A 21,580-nucleotide genomic window follows, 5' to 3' on the forward strand; every position below is an offset into this window, starting at 1 on the left:
AGCATGTGTTTCACACCATTACTAGCTTAACATCAGACCAGTCAATGCTTCCCCCTGTCGTGGTGAAAGAAAGCTCCCCACCCCGACAGATGTACACATAAACACTCGCCCACTTCCACTCAAAGAATGAAAGCAGTGACACAACAAGAGAAACGTTTACTTGTCAAGACTGTCACAATAAGTTTGATGCAGACAAACTAAAAGGAAAGCTGCACAAAGCGGAGCTAAAACACAGCTTTTACTTTGTGTGCACTACGAACGTGCCATGAAGAAATCTGAACTCTGTGCCTCAGACCTCTCACTACTGCTCTGATTGTGATTACAAGTGGAAGAAGAAATCACAATTTAGCCATGTGAAAAGTCACAGAAGGAACAAGTCCTTGAATTAAGAAAAGACCAGAATTATGCCAACTTGCCTCCTTAGCAATTTGAATAAATTGAATCCACCCCATAATTACAATTAGCACAGTGTGAGCTGATGACTGAAATTGTGCTCACCAGGAGTGGGTAAATGATGGGTAATGGGTATAATTTGATTTTTAAATTCAAGAACTAACACTTGAATCTAGACTGATTGATGTATGTGTCACAAGTGAGTTAAGCCAGTTGCCTGCAAATATTTTATCAGAATGCAAAGTAAGAAAAAGCTACAAAATGACTCCTGCTGGAGTGTTTTAGTGGGCTTTCCCCAGAGACATGAGGAATGGGATGACAAAGAAAAGCATCATTTTTGGGAAACAAACAAAACAAAGAAAACACGCACAAGAAGAACGCATGCTGCACTCGGGATGTAGCGGCTATTGGGAAATTCCGACTTCCCAGTCAGAAAAATAAACCAAAATGCCCTCACTGAAGTCAGATTTCCCACAGGGAAAGTGGGAGCAACTCTGCCTACTCCCAGTTATGTCTTTATTCGCTGACTTCACATTTCAATATGGCCACTCGTTGCATCAACAATAGTAAGCTGTGGTGGAAGCATGTTCATTTTACAAGACATACATGTAAAAGTGTGTCTAAAATCAATGTTAAATGATGTGCCTCAATACTAACATGAGCAAATTAAAAGGGGTGTATGCTTATTGAAAGTAAAGCTGGGAGGCAGCATTAGTTAGAAATTAAACATTGATAAATTGTAGCACAGCTTACTTAAAAATCTACAATACTTAACTATGCAGATTTTCCTTTACAGTGGTTAGACTTTAAACAAGGAACATGCAAAACCCAGAAACTGAATTGATAGGTAGATGAAAAGATGTAACTTTTACACGGTGGAAACATAAATGGTTTTTCCATTCTATATAGACAATTGAAATTTCAGACACTTCCAAACTTTTTCAAACTCTTGTCAGAGCTCTGATCACAGAATGGACATTTTGTTTTGCATATGCAATCTCAAATAAAAGCAATAAAGGGGTAGCTAGTTAAACCTAGCATCTTTAGTTTTGGACTGAGAGATGAGACAAGATCACTCACAGAAAATATGTGCAAGAATAGGAGAAATGTTCAAGCTTTACAAGAACATGTGAGGGTCCAGGATCTAGCTTTTTATGCCTCCATGTCGCTTTGCTCATTTCTAAACAGTGAAAATCTGAGCTGATCCGAAATAGCGTAATAGAAGCATGTGTTTCATAGAAAGAGTTGCCAAAAAAATTGAATCAAAATGAGATGCGACAAATTGAAGATACACATTTCAATTTTATATAAATTATTGTAAAATTCCTGCATTCACTTTTAGTTTTGCCTGTAACAGAAAAAAACAAAACAAAAAAAAAAACAGTATTAAGTGCTTTTTTTCATACGCATCAAAACTAGGAAAAGGATAAAGCCAAACCTTCCAAGACTGTGTAGCAACCATATATTAAATTGATAAACTGCATGTTACCAGATAGCAAACCCTTTAGTTTGACACTGTACCGTGCTGGAGCCCGGTACGATGAAAGCCACATCACATCACATGTAGGAGAGAGATGCAACTACATGTTGTGACATGACAGAACAAACAATCAGACAACACTTACCTTTTCTCACCCTTGTACCACTCAAAGGTTGGAGAAGGCACAGCAGCAGCTTCGCACCGCAGCAGTGCTGTGCGCCCCAAACCAACTCCGTGGCTCTTCATTTCATGGATGTCCGGTGGAACTAGAGAGAGAGATTACAGGAAATTAAAAAAAAAAAAAAGGAGACATTTATTTTCTATTGTTTACATAAGAATAGCAACAAGTACATATGGGTGCTTTAGATTTCATGACGTCTAACATTCTGGTTTCTGAACATTTTGTATAGGACAAACTGAATGCTCAGGGTCAACAGATGCTGAATTGAGAAGAACGGCCTCCTTCCTTAGAGTAAAGGGAAATAAAAGGAATTGCACAGCATGGTGATAAATGGCTTAATGGAAGTTCAAAGACTGGCTGGTAGAGGCAGGTTCTTTGAATGCCAAATGAGATTCCTTTCATGTACTGAAATGTGGTGTAAATCTCTTTGCCAATGTCATGAAGGCAGCTCTGCATATGGGCAGTTTCCAAAGCAACGCCAACCTTCAGTACTTTATGCTTTCACACAGCTTTCAAACAACAATGCCTTTAAAGCATTTAAGGTACTGACGTTATATGAATAAAAAAATATAAAACAGTTTTGTTTAAGGTATAACAGTTAGTGAAAATACAAAAAAACAAAACAAGTGTAGAATAGTAATAAAGGTTTCATTTTAGAGTTTCTTTATTATTATTATTATTATTATTATTATTATTATTATTATCATTATTATTATTATTATTACACATTACTATTGTGCTAAAATGACTAGCTTAAATAAAAATGGAAATGGCCATGCACATATATTCATACATTGTGTGTGTTTTTTACATTACTTTGTGCTACAATCACAAGCCAGACTATTACAGACTGAGTGAACTAGAACTAAAGTTTGTACCTGGTGCAAAAGATCCAAAATTGCATTACGGTCTGGGCTGACTTTGAGCCCTTCAGCCCAAGCAGATGCAGAGACATTAAAACAACAGAAAAAAGTTTACACTCTTAGGGTCACTCCTTCGTTCATCAGTAAAATACCCAGTTGTGTTTGATATGAGAGAGAGAGACTATATAAAACCCTGACAATGAGCCTTTCAGAATGACCTGATTGTCAGAGATGCGGTCTGTGCGGAGTGGAACAGGCTTGGCTAAATGCCTGCAAACCTCTCCTTTCAATTGGATCTGGAGATGTTCCTGATGGATGACCTCTGCTTGGGCTGCAGCAGCTTCCCAACACGGCAACAAAATGCCAACTCCCATCAAATTACACCAACTGCAGACAACAGCAAATCCATCTAATAGGCAGTCATGGTTTGGGTGTGTGCACATGCAATATTTGTTAGACTCGGTTTTAATTAAAAGAAAGCAATATGGAGGCAGAATGTGAGCAATATTTCAGCAAGCCTGAGAGTCAGCACAGATAAATGAGGTAGGATCCAACAGATCTGTGCAAAACAAGGTGTGAGGAGGAATTTGTACTTATTGTCTATATTCATGTGAGAGAAGCATAACGAAGTGACAGCATGCTTTGGAATGATGGATGCCCTTTGACCAGCTTTCCTTTGCATCCTAAGGGTTTTTTTTCTACCTTTTTATATCTGTGCCAAATTATACGGCTATTTCTTTTTACTTCTTTGGCTCAGCTGTATAATGCCAAGGCTTCAAGAGTGCCTTAAGCAATAGGTAATGCTTAAGGTTTTTGTGTTCAATTATCACTGTGTAAAATGTTGGACACCATGCAAGGGAGGTTGAGGAAGGAGATAGGGCATAGATGTATGTGTCTATGCTTGAATATTAAGTAATACTACTAACAGTTTTCCGTTTCAGAAATCAGACAACTTTCAGAATTTCAATGTATTTTCAGAAAAATAAGCATTACTGGCAATAAAAACACCCCCGGAAAAGTTAAAGACTCCACCAGCAGTTTTAAGGAAGAATAGTCTCTGCCTTACACATAATCCAATGAATCTGATAAGCCTTTAGATAAAGGAGGTCTGAATGATATTTAAAGCAAAGGAATAAAACGGGGCTAACAAAAAAATCGCCACCAGATTCAACAGCCCCAGAAATACAAGGCAATAACAACTGTGACAAAATCAATGCAGCGTGCTGACCGACAGCGGCTTAGCGAGTCCTCGTAATCCTCCATTGGTGTCATTGTGCGGCATCATTGATTATCTGAAGGCTCCCAAAGTGTCAGGGTGACCTAGCTGTCATCCTGTACAGTTACCAGGACAGTGAACACTGTGGCTCAGCCAGGTGAGTCGATACTCGAAACCTCACACCTAAAATGCTTTAACAAATACATATTAGTAATTCTTAGTAAGAATAAGTAGAGAAAATCCCAATTGTTTTCTAGAACATGCTCGATTTATGCACCGACTCATCTCACTTTTATTTACAACCAATTATTTGTTAAGACAAACAGTGATTTCTGTTTTCTCTATAGAAAAACTATGATTTTCTATTTATGGTTAATTTGGTTTACTCTTCTCCGTGAGAAGTTGTTAAAATCCTGACAAGCAAATTAGGCTGAGCCAACAAAAGGGATTAGCAAATAGAAAGTCCTATACAGAGCGTTAGGCACTCCAGGTGTTTATCCACTACACAATACAATGAGGAGGTGTCTGATGAGTTTCCAAATCCTTCTGCAGCCTGACAATGTCCCCAAACAGAACCATCAGACTTAACAATGCTTTTAACAATCTAAATGAAATGTACAAGGTGAACCTAGGACAATTTCTGGCATTTCTTGGCATAAAGTTATCCCTTTGAATGAGAAAAGCAAAGTGCATTTCATCCAATTTAAGTTAAATTGGATAAAATACAAATTTAGCTCAAATTGGTATTCTTTTTTTTTTTTTTAGGTTTACCTAAATAAATAAAAAAACAAACAAAAAAAAATAAAATAAAATCTGCCCAGTCCCAGAGTTCATACACTGGCTCCCTATAGCTCAGAGAACAGACTTTGCAACACTGATATTAACATATAAATCACTGAATGGGTTAGCACCAATATACATTAAAGACATGCTGTCCTTTTCAAAACTTACTTTAATAAAAAATATAACCCTTGTTGCTCCTTAGTACCAAATAGCCCTTATTAATTATTGTTAAGATTTAAGAAATAGCAACACATCTTTTTTTTTGTTTATAACTCAATATTAATTTAATACACAAGACATTATGATTGCAATTTTATGCAAAACATACTTAGATTAAATCTTAAAAAGCTCTTTTTTAAACAATGAAACCCTCATTTATTTAATCACAATTGAAACCACTACTTGAAATTATTTCTGTATAGCTCTAACCTCATAATACCCACAATACAAATAAACATAATGATGGTGTCTGGTTGCATGGGAGTACTTTTGAAAGCATAACATTATGCTTTGTGTCTTAAATGTTTGTCTGGTCTGATATAATGTATTACCTTGCTTATAAAAGACAACAAAAAAAAAATCAAGTTATTTCTTGCAGTAGTGTAAGCAAAAAAAAAAAAAAAATGATCCAAGGTTCTTGTATTGTATTGCCTATCTCAAGGTCTAGTTGAAAATATCTACAGCAAATAAGCAGAGTTCAAAAAATCATTTAACTATTACAGCACTGAAAGCAGAAAAAAAACTCCATACACCTTTGCAGGTGGTCCAGAAGGCCATTGCTTTTATGCATATCAATAATATCACATCCCTTCAATTTGGAACCTGGCACTGGATTCTGTTATGACGGATCACAGCCGTAAAATCTAGTCAAATCCAATAATTCCAATTTTAACTTGCTGGCATGTCTTATATCATCATATAACGTGCAATACACCAGGAGGTTTGGAGGAGAATGCAAAGTAGTGCACTAAAAATCATAAAAATTCAATAATCCAGGTAATTTAGTACCTACAGAATGCCGGGGTAGTGCTGTAAATCATACCTGCAGTCGTAGTGACTCTACCAGATGGGGGTGAAGGGTTGGGTCCAGGAATAGCACGGGCATAGCAGAAAAATGAGCACATGCGAAGCCCTCAGGGGTGACAAATGGCCAGTTGTGGGCTGATCACAAACTGACTTCAGCTGCACCTGTTTTATACAAAGCTTGTCAACACGACAAAGATTATGCCCCACATGTCTCTACAAGATTTATGATCAAGATTTACTCACTAGCATGCAATTGTTTACCAAGCAAACTCAGAAAATGGATGCTTTTTAATTAATATCCAACATCTTGAGTCAGATTTAAAAAAAAAAAAAGAGGTTTTTCCAGCAATTAAGAAATGGACTCATCAGTGCATGACTTGTCAGCATACACACAGAGACAGTGTTCCCTACTACCATCTGTAGGCTTCATTGTCCAGCTTTTTTGTCAGTCTGTTGCCAGGATTTATTAATTCATTAAGTTTTCAATTCAAAACAACAAGCAAACAATGTGTTCCTGCTTTTCATACAATGCATGGCTTAAAAATAACCAGCTTAATGTGCCATTCTGTTTGGGCCAACAGAAGGGGTTTAATCCATTGTCTGTATTTAACACTAAATAGTCCAATATGCAAAACTTCCTGACAAATTACCTTTCTCTTTAAATGTCCTGGCAGCTAAACTGTGGTGGGACTGGAGGGACTACAGTGTGAGTGACAAGAAAAAGGAGGCCAAATGCACCAAGTAGACTGGCAGATTCAACAACCTATATTCTTCACAAATGTGCCACCACAAAACACCAAACAGTCCTCTCCCACAACACAACTGTCAAGCAAGGAATAACTAACTATTGTCGAGACTCATCCACTACCGAGTCTCGACAATTATTCAAAAGATATCAACCGGGGAAGTCATCTCACCCACCTATACCCCAAACCTGAGTCGCTATCCCTGCAGGTAGGATCCTGCACTGGGTCAGACCACCTCTATAACTACCACTCACACCATAGAAGCCAATTTTCATAAATGCACATAGTGTAGCCAGTAGACAAGAAATTTGCTTTTTAAAGCTTGGACATTGAAATACAATGAGGAATAAAACTCAGAATTTTGCGTAAACCTGTGCTTTTAAAGATATTTGAATTTTGCCAACCACTTCAAGCTTTAAAATCAGTCAATAAAATCAAAGATGAAGCATAAAAAGGAAGTTGGTGTGTGCCAATAAATTCTGATGTGATACTAGCCAGAACATTTATTCTGCTGGAGATCAAGGTTTCACTCATTTATCCATGCCCCTCGTGTAGCATGGAATCCAAATAGCAATCAAGACGAGAGCTTTGGAGAGATGTAGAGAGATGGATTTACATCTAAACAGCTTGAGGGCAGTGGCTTTAACTCTACTTAGGATTGGATCAGAAACCAATTCTAGGAAGCCTTCTCTTTTGAATTGTAAGCCTAAGTATTCGACAAATGCTCAACAGAGACGTTGTGTCTTACTTTAAAACACTCTCAACACCTGATTTCATTGAGCCATGGAAGGAACATTTCTCCTCCCTTTGATCCAACCTTACAAGCCAACACTGCACTCACACTGGACACACGCACGCACGCGCGCGCGCACGCACGCACACACACACGACAGTCAGGGCATGCATTTTGTCACATGCAAATGAAGAGCTATGCAGCTATTAGTCCATAATGACTGACAGTGAAATACTGTCCAAACACACCCACACTCCGCTAATAGTTGTTTACTTTGTCATCATTACTTGACATTGTAATATTGGATGGTCGTGCTAGGCAAACAGGTTTGGCTGCTTATTTATGTGAGTCGGTCATGACTTCCCAGAACAACTCTTTCTGCGGAGTCAGAAGTGCATGCTGGGGGAGCATCTACACCAGCAACGTCTGCGTCACAAACGTGATAAGAGAACTAGAATGAAAGGCAAAATGGGAACAAAGAAAAGACAAAATAATGTTCAGATTGACTAATTTTCAGTGTACACTGCTGGCTTATTTTTTTGCAAACCCTCCACAGAGGTATAGCTTGAAAGGCTTACAACAGATTTAATATACATCCTCATTATTATTTAAAATGTTTATACTTTTGTTGGGAAATTACTGTAAGCAAGAAAAAAGGCTGTTCTTTAAAAAAAAAAAAAACAGTGTCGGTGAAAGTGTGAGCAGAATTCATAGCTGCAGGGTGCTTGGGGGAGGCAGGAGGCGTAAAAATGGCTGGCAAACTTTGAACCAAGTGGGGTACAGCTTGCAAGGCATGTGAAACTGTGCCATGAAGTAAAAAGGTTTAAGTCTATCTGTGCAAAGTTAAACCCCTAACCTTAATTAAAAAACGAAGGGAAAGAGTTGTGTAGACACTTTTAGTGTGCATAAAAACAGCATAGATAAAAGAACGTAAAACAAAGAGTGACAGTGTGTCGGAGGAACCCAATTAAAACTTTAGAGGGTGGATGCATGCACAATGTGTATGTGCAAAACACATGCACAGTCTTTTCTAACACACTAACTCGTGCTTATAAAGAGACAATGTGTGGTGGAAATCAGTGCACCGCTTCCATTCTTCAGAGCATCAACATACCTACATGTTCTTTAAGTGATTTAAGCCTGATATGGTGGAGCAGATCATCATGTAAAGAAAAAAAAGGATTTAATATGAAACAAAAGAGATGTTGGATCAATTTATTCCTTTTAAATTGTGGTTATAGCATGTTTCAGGCCTAATTCATGTTGTATCAATGTAAAAAAAAACAATCACTCTCAATAAGTCTTATATTATACCATAATACAAAAAAAAAAAAACATCCAACAAATACTATAGGTATTTGTTGGATTTTTCCCTTTCCTTTATTGTGGATCGCTCAAGAAACAAATTGATATGAAGAAAAAAAATCTTTGAGGTCAAAAAAATTAAACATAAATAGAGCTTATGCACAAAAATATGAATCCCAATAGAAATATCACATGTTGACCATGTGCGTTTTGAACTCATCCATGTTTCCTTTTAGCCGTCTGTATTTCTCAGCTTCTTTTATTTATTTTTATTTTTTTCTGAGTCACCACACAACCCTCAGCTGCTCAGTAGTATCTGGGGAGGATAACTTCAAAAACCTCGTCACAGATTATATGTGGATTTTGGACAATATGTGCCGTGTTACATTTGACAGCCAATGAGAGAACAGAACCTATTCTTTTTTTTTCTCTCTCTCTATGCTTCATTCCTTAAAATAGACAAACACATATAATTCTCGATAAAATGCTACTCCTGCTTGAACTGCATCCTTCTTAAAGGTTTCACACACATAATCATTCTAAGAAAAAAAAAAAGAAAACATTTTCTGAAGTTTTCCAGATGTGTGGAAACATCCAGTCCTTCAGAACTAACATCGGACATCAATGTTTTAAAGAGTCACCCAGGACGCCATCAGTGTGGAATGAGTAGTTAATATTACTGCTGAAAAGCGTCCAGCAAGGGCACTCTAAAGATACTTGAAGGATAGATCTACATGTTTCTGAAAGGTCAGACTTGATGTGTTCACGGTCACTCATCCTGTAAATAGCTAAGCTGCTCAACCACTAAGGAGCACATCAGCAAAGGCTGTTGGCACAGAACTTTTCAAAAAGTCAAATATTAAACAGATAACATCAGGGTGCCCTGGATGTTAGACGTTAAAACTGATATCTTTAAGAGTCACGGGGAAATCTGGTGATAATGCTTTAGTTGCATTCTGTCCAGCGTTTTAAAAAGCAATCTCACATCTCTTAAAAACAGAACCTTTCTAAAGTATTGATGTCCACAGCAAAGATGTCTAGAGTCAATAAAAATAAAATTATCTTTTAAACTGCTCTCTATGACTTGCCTTTTCCTTGAGATATAAATATGAAACAGCACCAAGGCCTTTTTCTCAGTTTTCAAAATGGCAAAAACAAGAGAACCAGAAGTCACCAGATGTGTTTTAATCCTCAAGCATTACCTTGAAAAGCTTATCTTTTAACACTGCCCATATCAGAGCAATGATCTAAAAAAAAAAAACTGTTGAAAAACAAAGACAGTTGTCACCACTTGTTTGATGCTAAAGTTGCACTAGTATCCAACAAGTGCACCAGGGTTGCAATACAGAGCAGCATCTTGGGGTCACTAACTCCCCAGAACAACACTTTATTTTTTATTTTTTTTTGCACATTATTTTGTAAACATCTTTACAGTAGGTGCCAAGAAACAACTTCTCAATACATGATGAGTAATTGGAGATTACCGCAATCGTTTGTTTCAAGATGATTATTGGCTCATTTTTAAGCTTCCACAGGCTGTTTTGGTGAGCTGTGTAAGAAGTTTGTTCCAACATAGCTTTGATTCCGTCGTTGTGAAAACTGATGGGAATTTTAGCCCCTTGTTTGTAAGTTAGCTGTCTCTTTTTGTTATTACTTCGGTAGGCTAATTTACTCTAAACTCACTGAGCTGATTGAATTTTCTGCATTTCCATTTGATCAATTTGTGTTTCAGAAACTGTGAACGAAATAAAACCAATTCCCTTTTCTTTCACACTTTTAATCATCTCTGTCAAATTAAGCATACAAAACGATGCTTTTTCTTTACTTCTGCTTCATTATGCCTCTTAATTTGTGGTTCAGACAACACTTTAAATGTAAAGGATTAATTAAGGGGACATAATGTCTTTCTATTCATGTGCAACAATATGGCTCTAAATATAACCTGTGCTCTCGCACAATTTCATGAGATTTATTAACGAAATATATGAATAAACAGCTTCATAAATATACAGAGAATAATTCATATGTGCTGCTCGTATGCAAATTTAGGGCTTCATACATTATTAGTTATCAAACTACAGCCTGTTTTATGTGTCTGGATACAGTTGTGAGAAGTGCCCGAGCTATTGTGTCATTTTCCTCTTCTGGTAACTGATCTGTGACAGCTTTGTGAATACTACATGAGCGTGCAAATAAGATCAGAGCAGGTGGTGTGTATGCAAATACAATCCACAACAAAAAGGGCATAAAATGAAGCAAAAGACAGACTAATGTCTCAGTTGCTTTTACAGAAAAAAAAAGAAAAATTGTGCACAGTCAAATTCACCTTGCAACATAATCTTGTAGAACAGCAGACTTATCTGTGTGCGAAGAAGAACCTTGTAAACTGCTTAGCAAGGTCAGACACCTCTGATTTCTCATCTTGAAAGAGAAACAGATTGCTGTTAATGTTTTATCTACACAGTTAGTGATGAACGCCTTGATTCTGCAACGAGGTGGCTTCATTAATTAATGAAATGCTGGCGTTTGATCGCAGGCGGAGGTGTTCCACCGTGGTTTCCTTCTCACTCATCCCTGCAACTTAGCTGCTGAGATGTGATATTTATGCTTTTGAATCTTACTGTGTCGGGAGAATTTCAGCCAATAACAGTACCCACCTGCAGTGAAGATGAATATGTAAATTTGAAAAGTAGGTCGGAGATCGAATTTCATCGGGTAAATTCGCAGTTGAAATATCCTTTTGCCAAGCAGGGGCCCTCAGCCAATCTGATTCCAGGACGACCTTCTGTATGGCTGCCATCTTTCAGCTTTAGCTGATAAAAGTATTCAGTCGGCATTCATTTATCACTGTGCGAATAAAGGCAAGAAGCCCACTCAGGCAAGTAATTTAATCAAAGTGGTCTTTTGAGCTTCAGAGAAATCCAAGCTGAGGTTGCAAGTGCTGCAACACATGCACAGTGACAGGGTCTCTAAACCACCACATGATAGGAAGGCAAACTGCAGGCTGCTCTTATTAAGACTGGAAATATGCTCAAGCTCCGTTTTGTTTTCCTTACTCTGGTTCGCTCAGATTAATTAGTGTCCTTAATCTGCAATTAGCTTCGAGGTCAACTGTACTCTTAACTTAGAAAAAAAAAATCACATTGTTCTTGAAGGAACATATACATATTTAATTAATCTGTTAACCCATGAAATGTCAATGCCACTGAATTGTATGCAGTTTAAATAGCGTGATTAAGAATAAGTGGTGCAGGTCTGACAAACTGATCTTTATGACTTAATGTCATTAAACTGCTAATAGAAAGAAAACAACAGATCAATGCTAACATGGTGAAAGGGGGGGTCAGTGCACACCATAAAGGTTACTTACATTATCTAGGTATATACTATGTGCAATAAAGAGAAATGATCCACATTCAGTTGTATCTGGATGTTATTCGCTTTGAAATCCTTTCAATGGAACAATTTACATTGTTGACTGACTAAACAGATCTGACACGTGTAAAATCCTCTAGAGACCATTTGAGCAAATCAAGAGTCTTATTTAATAAGCTAAGAAGAGCAACGCTACTTTTATTTTTAGAATATAAACATGTTGGTTTTTGCCTTGTAGGACTGTGTTCTTGTTTGAAGTCAAATAAAAACTAATGTCCTTATAATAATTAAAAAACTTGGCTAAGTCTAGCTCTCATCAAAGACATAACTACGCTTGGGTTTTTCATGAATGCAGCATTATGTGCTCCAACTGAATCAGGCATTCCAGCGGACACATGGGATTTATTCACTCTGCTTTCATAAAGTTGGAAAATGACATATGCGTCACTGAAGGTACGTAATTAAAAACAAAATGTATATTGAAAAATGTTTTTTTTAAATGTTCTAAACAGACTGAAAACAGCAGCTTACAAATACCTTTCTTTCCCATTTAAAGCCACTAAATACCAATGCTCCTCTTCTTTAATGTCAGCTAAATGTTTTGTTCATTTGAGTTTAATGGATTCACAGCACTTTGAATGCTAAACAGCTGCAATAAAACTCAGCACCTTTCATGTAAGAGGCGGCTGTGAAGCAGAAAAAAACAACAACAAGAAAAAACCCTGACTATATATGAATCAGTGGTGGTCATAACTCTAACAGTATTTAACAAATTGTGAAACATTTACAGCATAATAAATAAATGGAGTCATTTATGTATGCATACAGTAGCATCACCTAGGCAAATGACATCTGAGTATACATCATGTTCATATAATGAAAGAGTAGCAAAAGAGAGTTTGCATGTAAAAACAAAAAATGAATAACCATATTCAAAAAACCAGTTCAATAGCCTGGAAAACTTAGAAAACAACAAGTGGCTTGGTTTTGCTTAACCTATATCTACTAAGAAATCTTTCTTTTCTGATCTTGAGAGCAACAGATATTTCTTTCCAGCAGTTTCTTGTAAGTTAGCCCTCCTTCCTTGCTCCAAAAGGGGGTTAACTAGGATTGAGAAAAAATACTATAACGTTCTGACAACATGTCACCTCCAGGCTAGCATGGATCTACTATAAGGGCAAAGTGGGAATGTGCACATGGGTTCCTTGTTCAGAGAGGTGAAAAATAAGTTAGCAATATTTTTTTTTATTTCTGTAGCACCTTCCACAGACATGTAGATCACAAAGTGCTTTGCAAGGGTATACTTTGAAAAGGATGAGAAAAGAGGAGTAATCTTAGAAAGCTGAATTAATCAGAATTAAAAAAAAAAAACTGTTTAGTTAGATTTTATTTAGTGTTCATTTGGATTATCTTCTTGATTAGCCGATGAGCCGGGATGAGCATAATGAGCAGGTGAATTATTTGCATGGATTCCAGATCAGCTTGCAAGTTTAGTAAAATTACTTCAGTTTTTGTTCAGTTGATCTATATGACCGATTTTTCTGTATTGTGGAGTCAGTGGGAAAGTTAAGGGAAAGTACAGCTGAGGCTAAAGAAACTTAATCACACATTGATGAAAAAAAGCCTCTTGGACAAACAGCTTCTTGAAAAATTGTTTGTGATAAAGTAGCTTTGGATTTTACATCAGGACAGAGAAACAGTTGCAGCTTGAGGAGCTGAAAATGTTGGCTAACACGAGAAGAGGAATTGGAGGAGTGTTGTGGAACTCAGGTCTTAAAGATGAAGCAATCAAAAAAAAAAAAACAACCAACCAATAAAAGTAAGAACTATTAAGCTGTCTGCTGAATTTTACTTATTGCAACATTAGTGCTTTGTGGTTCTTCTGGCCTAATAACTGCATCTCTGCTGCAAGCTTGTACTAAAGTAAGTTCATCAGAGACTTTTCTTCCTCTGAAGAATTGTTTTCTGGACTCTAACTGGAGTGATAATTGTCGAATACATGACTTCTATGTTTTCTCTTTCAACGGTTTTGGTTTACAGTCAATGTAGGTAGAAGATGCAGGTATCCAATGCAGAGGCTTGACACCAAAAATGTTCTGATCACTACCAGGTTCTGGAATTATTCAATTTTAACTCTGAGTGTTCAAACACACATCACAATGTACTGAGCATCTTTCTAAGCAGTTTGTTGAAGTGCTAGGCAAATGTAGGAATGTTTTCTATAATAATATGTGGTTCAAGTCAGTTGTTGCTGCAAATGATGCAATTATTATACGCTAGTGTTATGGCGCTGTGCTGTGCTCAGGTCTGTAGTTACTGTCTGAGGTAAAGATGAGCAATGGCAGAGGAGGTCACATCACAAACGACACAGCAAGCTCCTTGTTTCTTTGGGACTTGAATTAAATCAAAATAGTTAAACTTGTGATAAATTACCAGGTAACATGAAACTCTGCAAGATTCAAATTTATAATATACCATTTAAATTGTTATTGCTGTTCTCCTTCGTCAAATCAATAACAAGGAGAGCTCTGCAGCTTTCTGAGGGCAGGAGGCAAAAACTGCCTCAACACTCGACCAGCTGCAAGAGACTTCAGCTTCAAGGGTCTTTCCGAAGCTTGCGATGTGCACACTTTGTCTCACAGCCAAGAAAATTATGCCTAATCTATTCACTTAGATTTGAGACTAAAGCGACAAAACCCTGCAGTCTTACTTTAAAATGCAGCGTCTGGCTGCGACATGCCCTATCAACTACTGAGAATATCTCCTTTCTTCTGTAACACAAAGACGCTACCGGTTGTCAAAGCACTTTTCATCCTTGAACCCACGTCTCAATAGAGCTATAAATAACTGGTCTCAGAAACTGCACTCATGTCCAGCTCATTAGAGCCAAACATTAGACCGAAATAATGGTGCCAGGGTTTGGTTTTATAAGGAGGTCGGAATAAGAACTATCTTAACACAGTGAGGTGAAAATATAGTACAGGTGGCTGCAAGACACAAAGCTGTAAAAAAATAATTAGGTAGTCAAACATTTATAAAATAAAATAACCCTACTTCCTGAAGGTTAAATGAGAAAACGTGCATGATTAGCTTTTCGGAATCGGCAAAAGAGCCTCTTTTCTTTCACTCCTGCCCCTCCCCCACCATCTATGTAACACGCTGGCTGATACGTTATGCCAAAAAGCGAGATCCAACCCAGGATTTTTATGCAAAAACCTCCCTGAACAACAGCGCGGTGAAGGAGCACTTATAAAGAAAGAAGGATCGACCATAATTGTCAAGCCCCTGTTCTTGCTCATTCCTAGTGGTGCTGAATTCCATGTGACCACGACAGCTAAAGCCCGGTATCATTCATTAATGCCTGGGCTCCTCATTACTGTCTCCTTACACTTTTGAAAGACTCATTACCTGCATAATGGAATAGCGCTTAGAACAGTCAGACCTTTCTTTTGCGCAAATTAATCATCCGCATGCACAGACAAAAAGGAAATTCTCACATTAAATATTAAGAAACTTCGCTGTCTGGCTTTCTACTTTCTCAAACTTCCACAACATGTACTTTTTTGAAGAGCAGTGGCAGGGATGCGACACCGGTGTCACTTCAGGCTGCCCCCGTCCCTTTCCTTGTGTCGGTGAAAGAAGCGTGCTAAAAAAAGAGGAAGAAGAAAGAGATGTACTTACAGTTGACTGTGACTTTTACTGTTTTGGTGTCAGGAGAGGCAATGTCATTTAAAGCACTGCATTCGTAGTCTCCAGCCTGGTCCCTTGTGATGCCGGTGATGTTAAGATATTCGCTGCTGTCATACTTCCTGGCTGGAAAGAGAAAAATGGAAGCAAAGTACTTACAACGTGTCCACACAGAATACAAGCACATCACACAAATCACAATCTATTGCACACGGATTGCTGTTATCCATGCTAGATGTGAGGAAAGCTCTCATTTGTGGTAAATTGCTTTCAAATTTAAGCCGGAACAGAAGATGCATAACAATTAAGACATCACATTGAACCCCCTATTCCCCTCTTTGCATTCTCAAATAGCACATCAGCAGTGAATTGATCTATTTTTATTGATATGGTGGCAGGAAATAATGTTGTGTTCCCAGCCATCCACTTATAATTTGTTCTTATCAAAGCACACAGCTACCTCCTGACACACAGACAGATTTGATGACTCAATGCAAATGCCAGTGCTTTATAGTTGGAGGAGCAAAAGGCTGTAGCCTCGAAGCAACAGAACTGGCGTGCAGGCTGCATACTTAACTTGATAAGAGAAAATCTGCACAAACGTGCACGCTCAAAGCTCTAATTAACAGAAAATTAAAACATACTAACACTGTCACAGCTGATAGACTTAAGCTCCCACTGCATATCAAGGAAAGTAATGAGAAAACAGTGAGATACAGAACAGTGTGCACCATAACTCAGTTAGAATCAGGAGATATAAATACACAGAGGAAGATAATTTAAATGGCGTACACTTGTACAGCTCCTTTTAACCTTGGCTCCTACCAAGCACGATATAATTTGTTTTACACATACACACACACACACACACAAATTGGTTGGCGGGGATGCTCCGCATATTTGCTTGTTCAAAGACAGAGACAACAAAAGCTGGAAAGCAACAATGGCTCCGACACAGTTTTACCCAGAACAAAAGGATGTAAATGAAGTTTACTTCTAGAAGCACTGAAACTATGCCACTTATTGTATTATTTAACATTAAACAAATAGGTTCATTCACTGTCGGATTTAGAGATAATCGCCTGCTATTTCTAAGGTCTGTTAAAAAAGACAGTGATTTCTTTAGTAATCCACAGCTTCACCTTCCTGATGTGACAACCTTGCTTCAAGTGCAAAGTTGAGAGCAAACTGACCATCTGTGACGTTTACGCTGCTGATTATGTACATCCATCACCCAAGGTTTCGAGATTAGCACAATTTCATTGTTTTCTGACATGTTTAGAGAGTGATAAATCACCTGAGAAATTATTCATTTAGTGAGGTGAGATAACGTGGTTCACTCATAAGTGTTCAAAATGTTACTCTTTCCAAATGCAAACCAGTCATAATAGGATAATTGTAAATGAAAAAAAATAAAATAAAATACTGCTTTAAAAATATGAATGAACTTATATGTAACAAATGTGTGTTTTATCTGCATATTACTGTTGTCTAGCCTTTGAATTAGAACATGAAGTTTGAATATTGCTAAAAACTGAGCTTGAGGGTTTTTCAAATCATTAAAATGTCAGTGATACTCAATATATAAATGGGTGGAAATCTGTGCAGATATACTCCTGGGCCAAAGTACACTAATATTTTATTTTAAGAGATATATTTTACATGTGGCATGGTGCTAAAATCTGTGATTGTAATTTACATGTAAAATAACATTGTGATGCTATATCTCTGATGTCTTGAATACATGAAATACCTAATATTTACTATGAACATACCTGCTTTTTCACTTTCCACATGAATCTGTCCATCAAAGATAATCATGAACAAACATTCTATTGCTATAGCTATAAATATAATAAGGAATAGCAATATGTAATATTATTTTTGCACAAGAAACACCAGTAGTTGTATATCTGTTTCATGTCATTTCTGTTTTTGGAACTTAACATTCTGAAAGACAAAGACACCTAATACTGACAAGACCTAAAAGAAAATCAAATCGTCCCTGTGTGTAAGTTGGGTTGCGATAATAATGCAACCTTGATGGGTTTTTATGTACACAAAAATAACAAACAAACAAACAAACAAACAAAAAAAAAATGATCAGATGTTTTTTGAGGTGGTAATGTCTTAGTAAAATGACAAAGGCACAATGTAGAGAAAATGTCCAAAAAAAATTCTATAAACACACCTTATCTCTTAAAAATAAACCTGCAAATAGAAAACAGAGACATAACACAAGTTTCTTAATTTTCGCTTTTGTTGGCTGTCTTCTCTACATAGCAAGGCTTTGGCACCCTTGAAGAAGCATTTTCAGTGGGTGAAGACTATCTGTACCTAATCCCACTGATGTGGGAGGAGAAGTGCAGTCCAGTGAGTCAATAGAGTAACCAAATGGTGCAGAGCAAGTGTGATCTCAGACGAAACAGGAATTTATGTAAACATGGTTTAAGCTCCTTCTATTTGTGACTGCACAGGTTATGTGTTATGAAACTGCTTCTTCTAAAAAAGAGTATGCAGTAGATTTTGACTCAGGAAGGCTTTTTTTTAATCAGGGAATATAAATAGAACTCTGAATTTAAGAGATACACAGAGCTTAAACTAAATTAGCTACAGCTTTTACAAGGGACCAGACACGAGGTGCAGCTAGAGTAATCTTGACTTTAAATTATACTACGACAGCAGGAGGGAGATTGCATATTGTCTGTTCCACTAACCAAGTAGGTCTCTATTTAAATGTGAGTTGAAGTAAAAAGAAACCCCCTAAGTCTTTGTTAAATACATCAGACTGGTCTCATAGACTGGAGAAAAAGAAAAAAAAACATATCTGAAAAAGCCTAAAGAAGATTTTCCAACTATGTTAAAACTACATCAATGTTAGATATCGGATATTGATATGAACCACAGTAGCCAAATATTGGTTACCAAATTTGGTAGCCAAATATTTTTGTCAAGTTACATTGACAATCTGAATTAATTGTCAATATACACTATGATTTTATTGCAAAAGAAAAATATATTTGTGTTAATTTCTTAAATGGCTGCAGTGAAGCAGTTGGTAGCTGTGTTGTAAAAAGGTCTTCGGTTCAAATCCTTGCCTGTTGTCTTTCTGAATTGAGTTGCATTTTCTCTCCATGAATAAGTGGGTTTTCTTCACATTTGCTGGCTTCCTCCCACAGTTCAAAAAGTTGCAAGTTAGGTCAACTTGTCTCTCTAATTGCATTTAGGAATGAGTGTGTGAGTTTGTCCCGTGTGTCTCTATCTTGGCCTGTGATGGACTCAGGAACTGTCCTGAGTCCATCCCCTCCTCTCGTGCAATAGACCTTGCACAGATTAGAAAGCATAGACTGTGGACAGATGGATGGATGTTTCTATACTGCATTTGTATTGCAGAAATAGTTGTCTGTGGCTTAAAACATGTTCATTGTTTAGGTTGCAACATGAGGAAATAAAGCAGATTTTGTGGAACATCAAGTCCTGCGTCTCTATTTATGTTTGTTGATTTTGTTGTACTCCCAGCTTAAATAGTGCAAGCCTATTGACATATACGGACTGATATTCAGTGTTCACTAGCCTGATGTTGGATTATTCAACTTTATAAATTTTTTATGCATTTTCGAGGATCTGCTGACCATCTGGTGATTAAAGATTAATCCTCTATGTGATCCGCCAAGAAGGCAAATAATTACTAGCCAAATTACTCGGAAAATAAATCATGGTATCAATTTCAGTGTGAAACATTATCCATGCCGAGGTGAGAGAATCTTCATGAGAGCAGACAGATGATCTATAATTTAAAATTAAGTAATGTTATAATCAGATCACTGCGTGATGGAATTGTAAAAATAAAAAAAAGGAGTCAGGTAATACACCTATATCTACAAAGTTCATGTGAGGACAAAATATGTGCAAATATCAATAATAAATTTATACTGTTTACAATGGTAAACAGTTGACAGAGAATCATTTTGGAGGGTTGCATAAACAAAGAACATCTTTGGAGTATTAGCACAAGTATGAGTGCACTGAAAAGAATTTGATCCTGAAAAGCCTACTAACAACTCATATGGTAGAGTACAATGGTTTCCTACAGCAACTGGTGCATATGAGGAATATTCTCATTCCCAAAACCATCATAATATCAAATATTTAAATAAATGCTTTGCTTTAATAGAATTTTATTCAACGTGAGTGACTTCTCTTTGGCTTTTAGAGAGGACAGAATGCCAAAGTATAACACATAGCAGGGGACATTCTTTTACTTTTACAGTTCCCGTGTACCAGTACCCTCTAATTTATATCCAGATAAAAGCTGTTCAAAGTATATTTATTTGCAGAGTAAGTGGGGGGTGCGGGGGGAATCGTCCCTTTAACACACACACACACATGCTGAATAACTTCACTAAATAATTGCACTAAAATGACCTGAACACTGCCCTTGATGCACAATTCCAGTGTATTTCACTGCAGTGGGAAATTATGATACCCAGGATGTAGAAATCCATTGTGTGCACTTGTGTCTTTTATTAGGGCAATAAAATCAAAAGCCCTGACCCATGAGGGCAACTATTCTTGTTGCTCCCAATACCGTTTGCCAAATGGCTGAATCAAATGCTTTGGTTTTCATTGGCAGCCACAAGAACTGATTCCCACTCTGCAGAAAACACAATGAATTGCTTGTGAGCCAGTAGGGGGAAAACACTCTCATATGGCAGGCACATTTACAGCAATTAATTCCTGAAGAATGATAAACATCATAAAACCTATGGAGTATTAGTTTATTTTAATGAACAAGGCAGATTTGACCAGAGCATCAGCTCAGGCCTTTTAAAACACTCTGGAAGTGAGAAAGTTCATGTTTCTGTGTCTGATTATTGGTCAACAAAAAGCAGCTGGGCTGAGTTTCGGCTAAATTACCAACTCCTGATTATCAACAGGTGTCGGCAAATTTATGCTGATCATGGTGGACTGCGTCGGCCATTACCAAAATGAGGTGATTATATCAGTGGTTGTAAAATCAGCTCAGTTTTGGAAGCAGATATAACAGCCTCCATTGTCGCATCGTTTGATTTCCCACGGCATCAGTTAAAGTTCAAGCTTTTTGTTTCTGCTTCTTTTTTTGACTCAACTTGAGCTAAAATGGGAATTTGTAATGTCTTCTGATTTTTGACAGAATTAGAAATTGATTACCACAAAGGTGTCTTAAATGAACACAGAAAATCTAATGTTTTGCTTAGGTATAACTATTTGACTTTAGGCCAGTCATAGTTCACACATTAAAAAAAAAAACAACAACAAAAAAGGAAAAACTATTGTTTTCTTGTCTGACAAAAACCTCCAGTGGGTTTTGTTTTTCGTAGCATAATAATACTCTACCAGTGAGGTATGTGACGGGCTTTTGATTATGAAATGCATTTTATTATTGAGATATCTGCTTACATAATATTTAATTTGAAGAAAAAAAGATCAAACCCAGAAAACGGATTATTCTGAAAAAAAAATTCTTTTTTAAAATATAGCTCATTAGACTGCAGCCATTTCCAAATGCATTAACGCAACATCATTTCAGTGCAGGATCTGGTTGCATCTTCCTGCTCATGCAGCAAATGGTATACCTATTGATTACAGAAGGATGGGAGCTCTGCAAAGGTCATAGTTATTAAACAAGAATCCTCTCCTTGATCTATTGTTTTAAGATCATTACATTGTGCATACTAAACCCTTATATTATGGAAAACAAAGCACTGATAACAATATGCCATTTGAAAACATAATAAAACAAGAAAACTAAA

The 21,580-nt window shown here is 37.0% G+C and overlaps 1 protein-coding gene across 3 annotated transcripts in view; it reads right to left on the reverse strand.

Annotated features, from left to right (window-relative positions):
• Positions 1–21,580, reverse strand: part of negr1 (neuronal growth regulator 1) — a 280,810-nt gene that overhangs the window by 162,256 nt on the left and 96,974 nt on the right. For all 3 annotated transcript variants that reach the window (XM_016665663.1, XM_016665666.1, XM_007542208.2), the window contains exons 4-5: positions 15,783–15,914; positions 2,019–2,139 (exon numbers count right to left, since the gene is read on the reverse strand). In XM_016665663.1, coding sequence (XP_016521149.1) covers positions 2,019–2,139; positions 15,783–15,914 — 253 coding nt within the window. The remainder of the gene's footprint in view (positions 1–2,018; positions 2,140–15,782; positions 15,915–21,580) is intronic.

This window comes from Poecilia formosa, unplaced genomic scaffold (assembly GCF_000485575.1).
Source record: "Poecilia formosa unplaced genomic scaffold, Poecilia_formosa-5.1.2 Scaffold10, whole genome shotgun sequence".
Classification (NCBI taxonomy): domain Eukaryota; kingdom Metazoa; phylum Chordata; class Actinopteri; order Cyprinodontiformes; family Poeciliidae; genus Poecilia; species Poecilia formosa.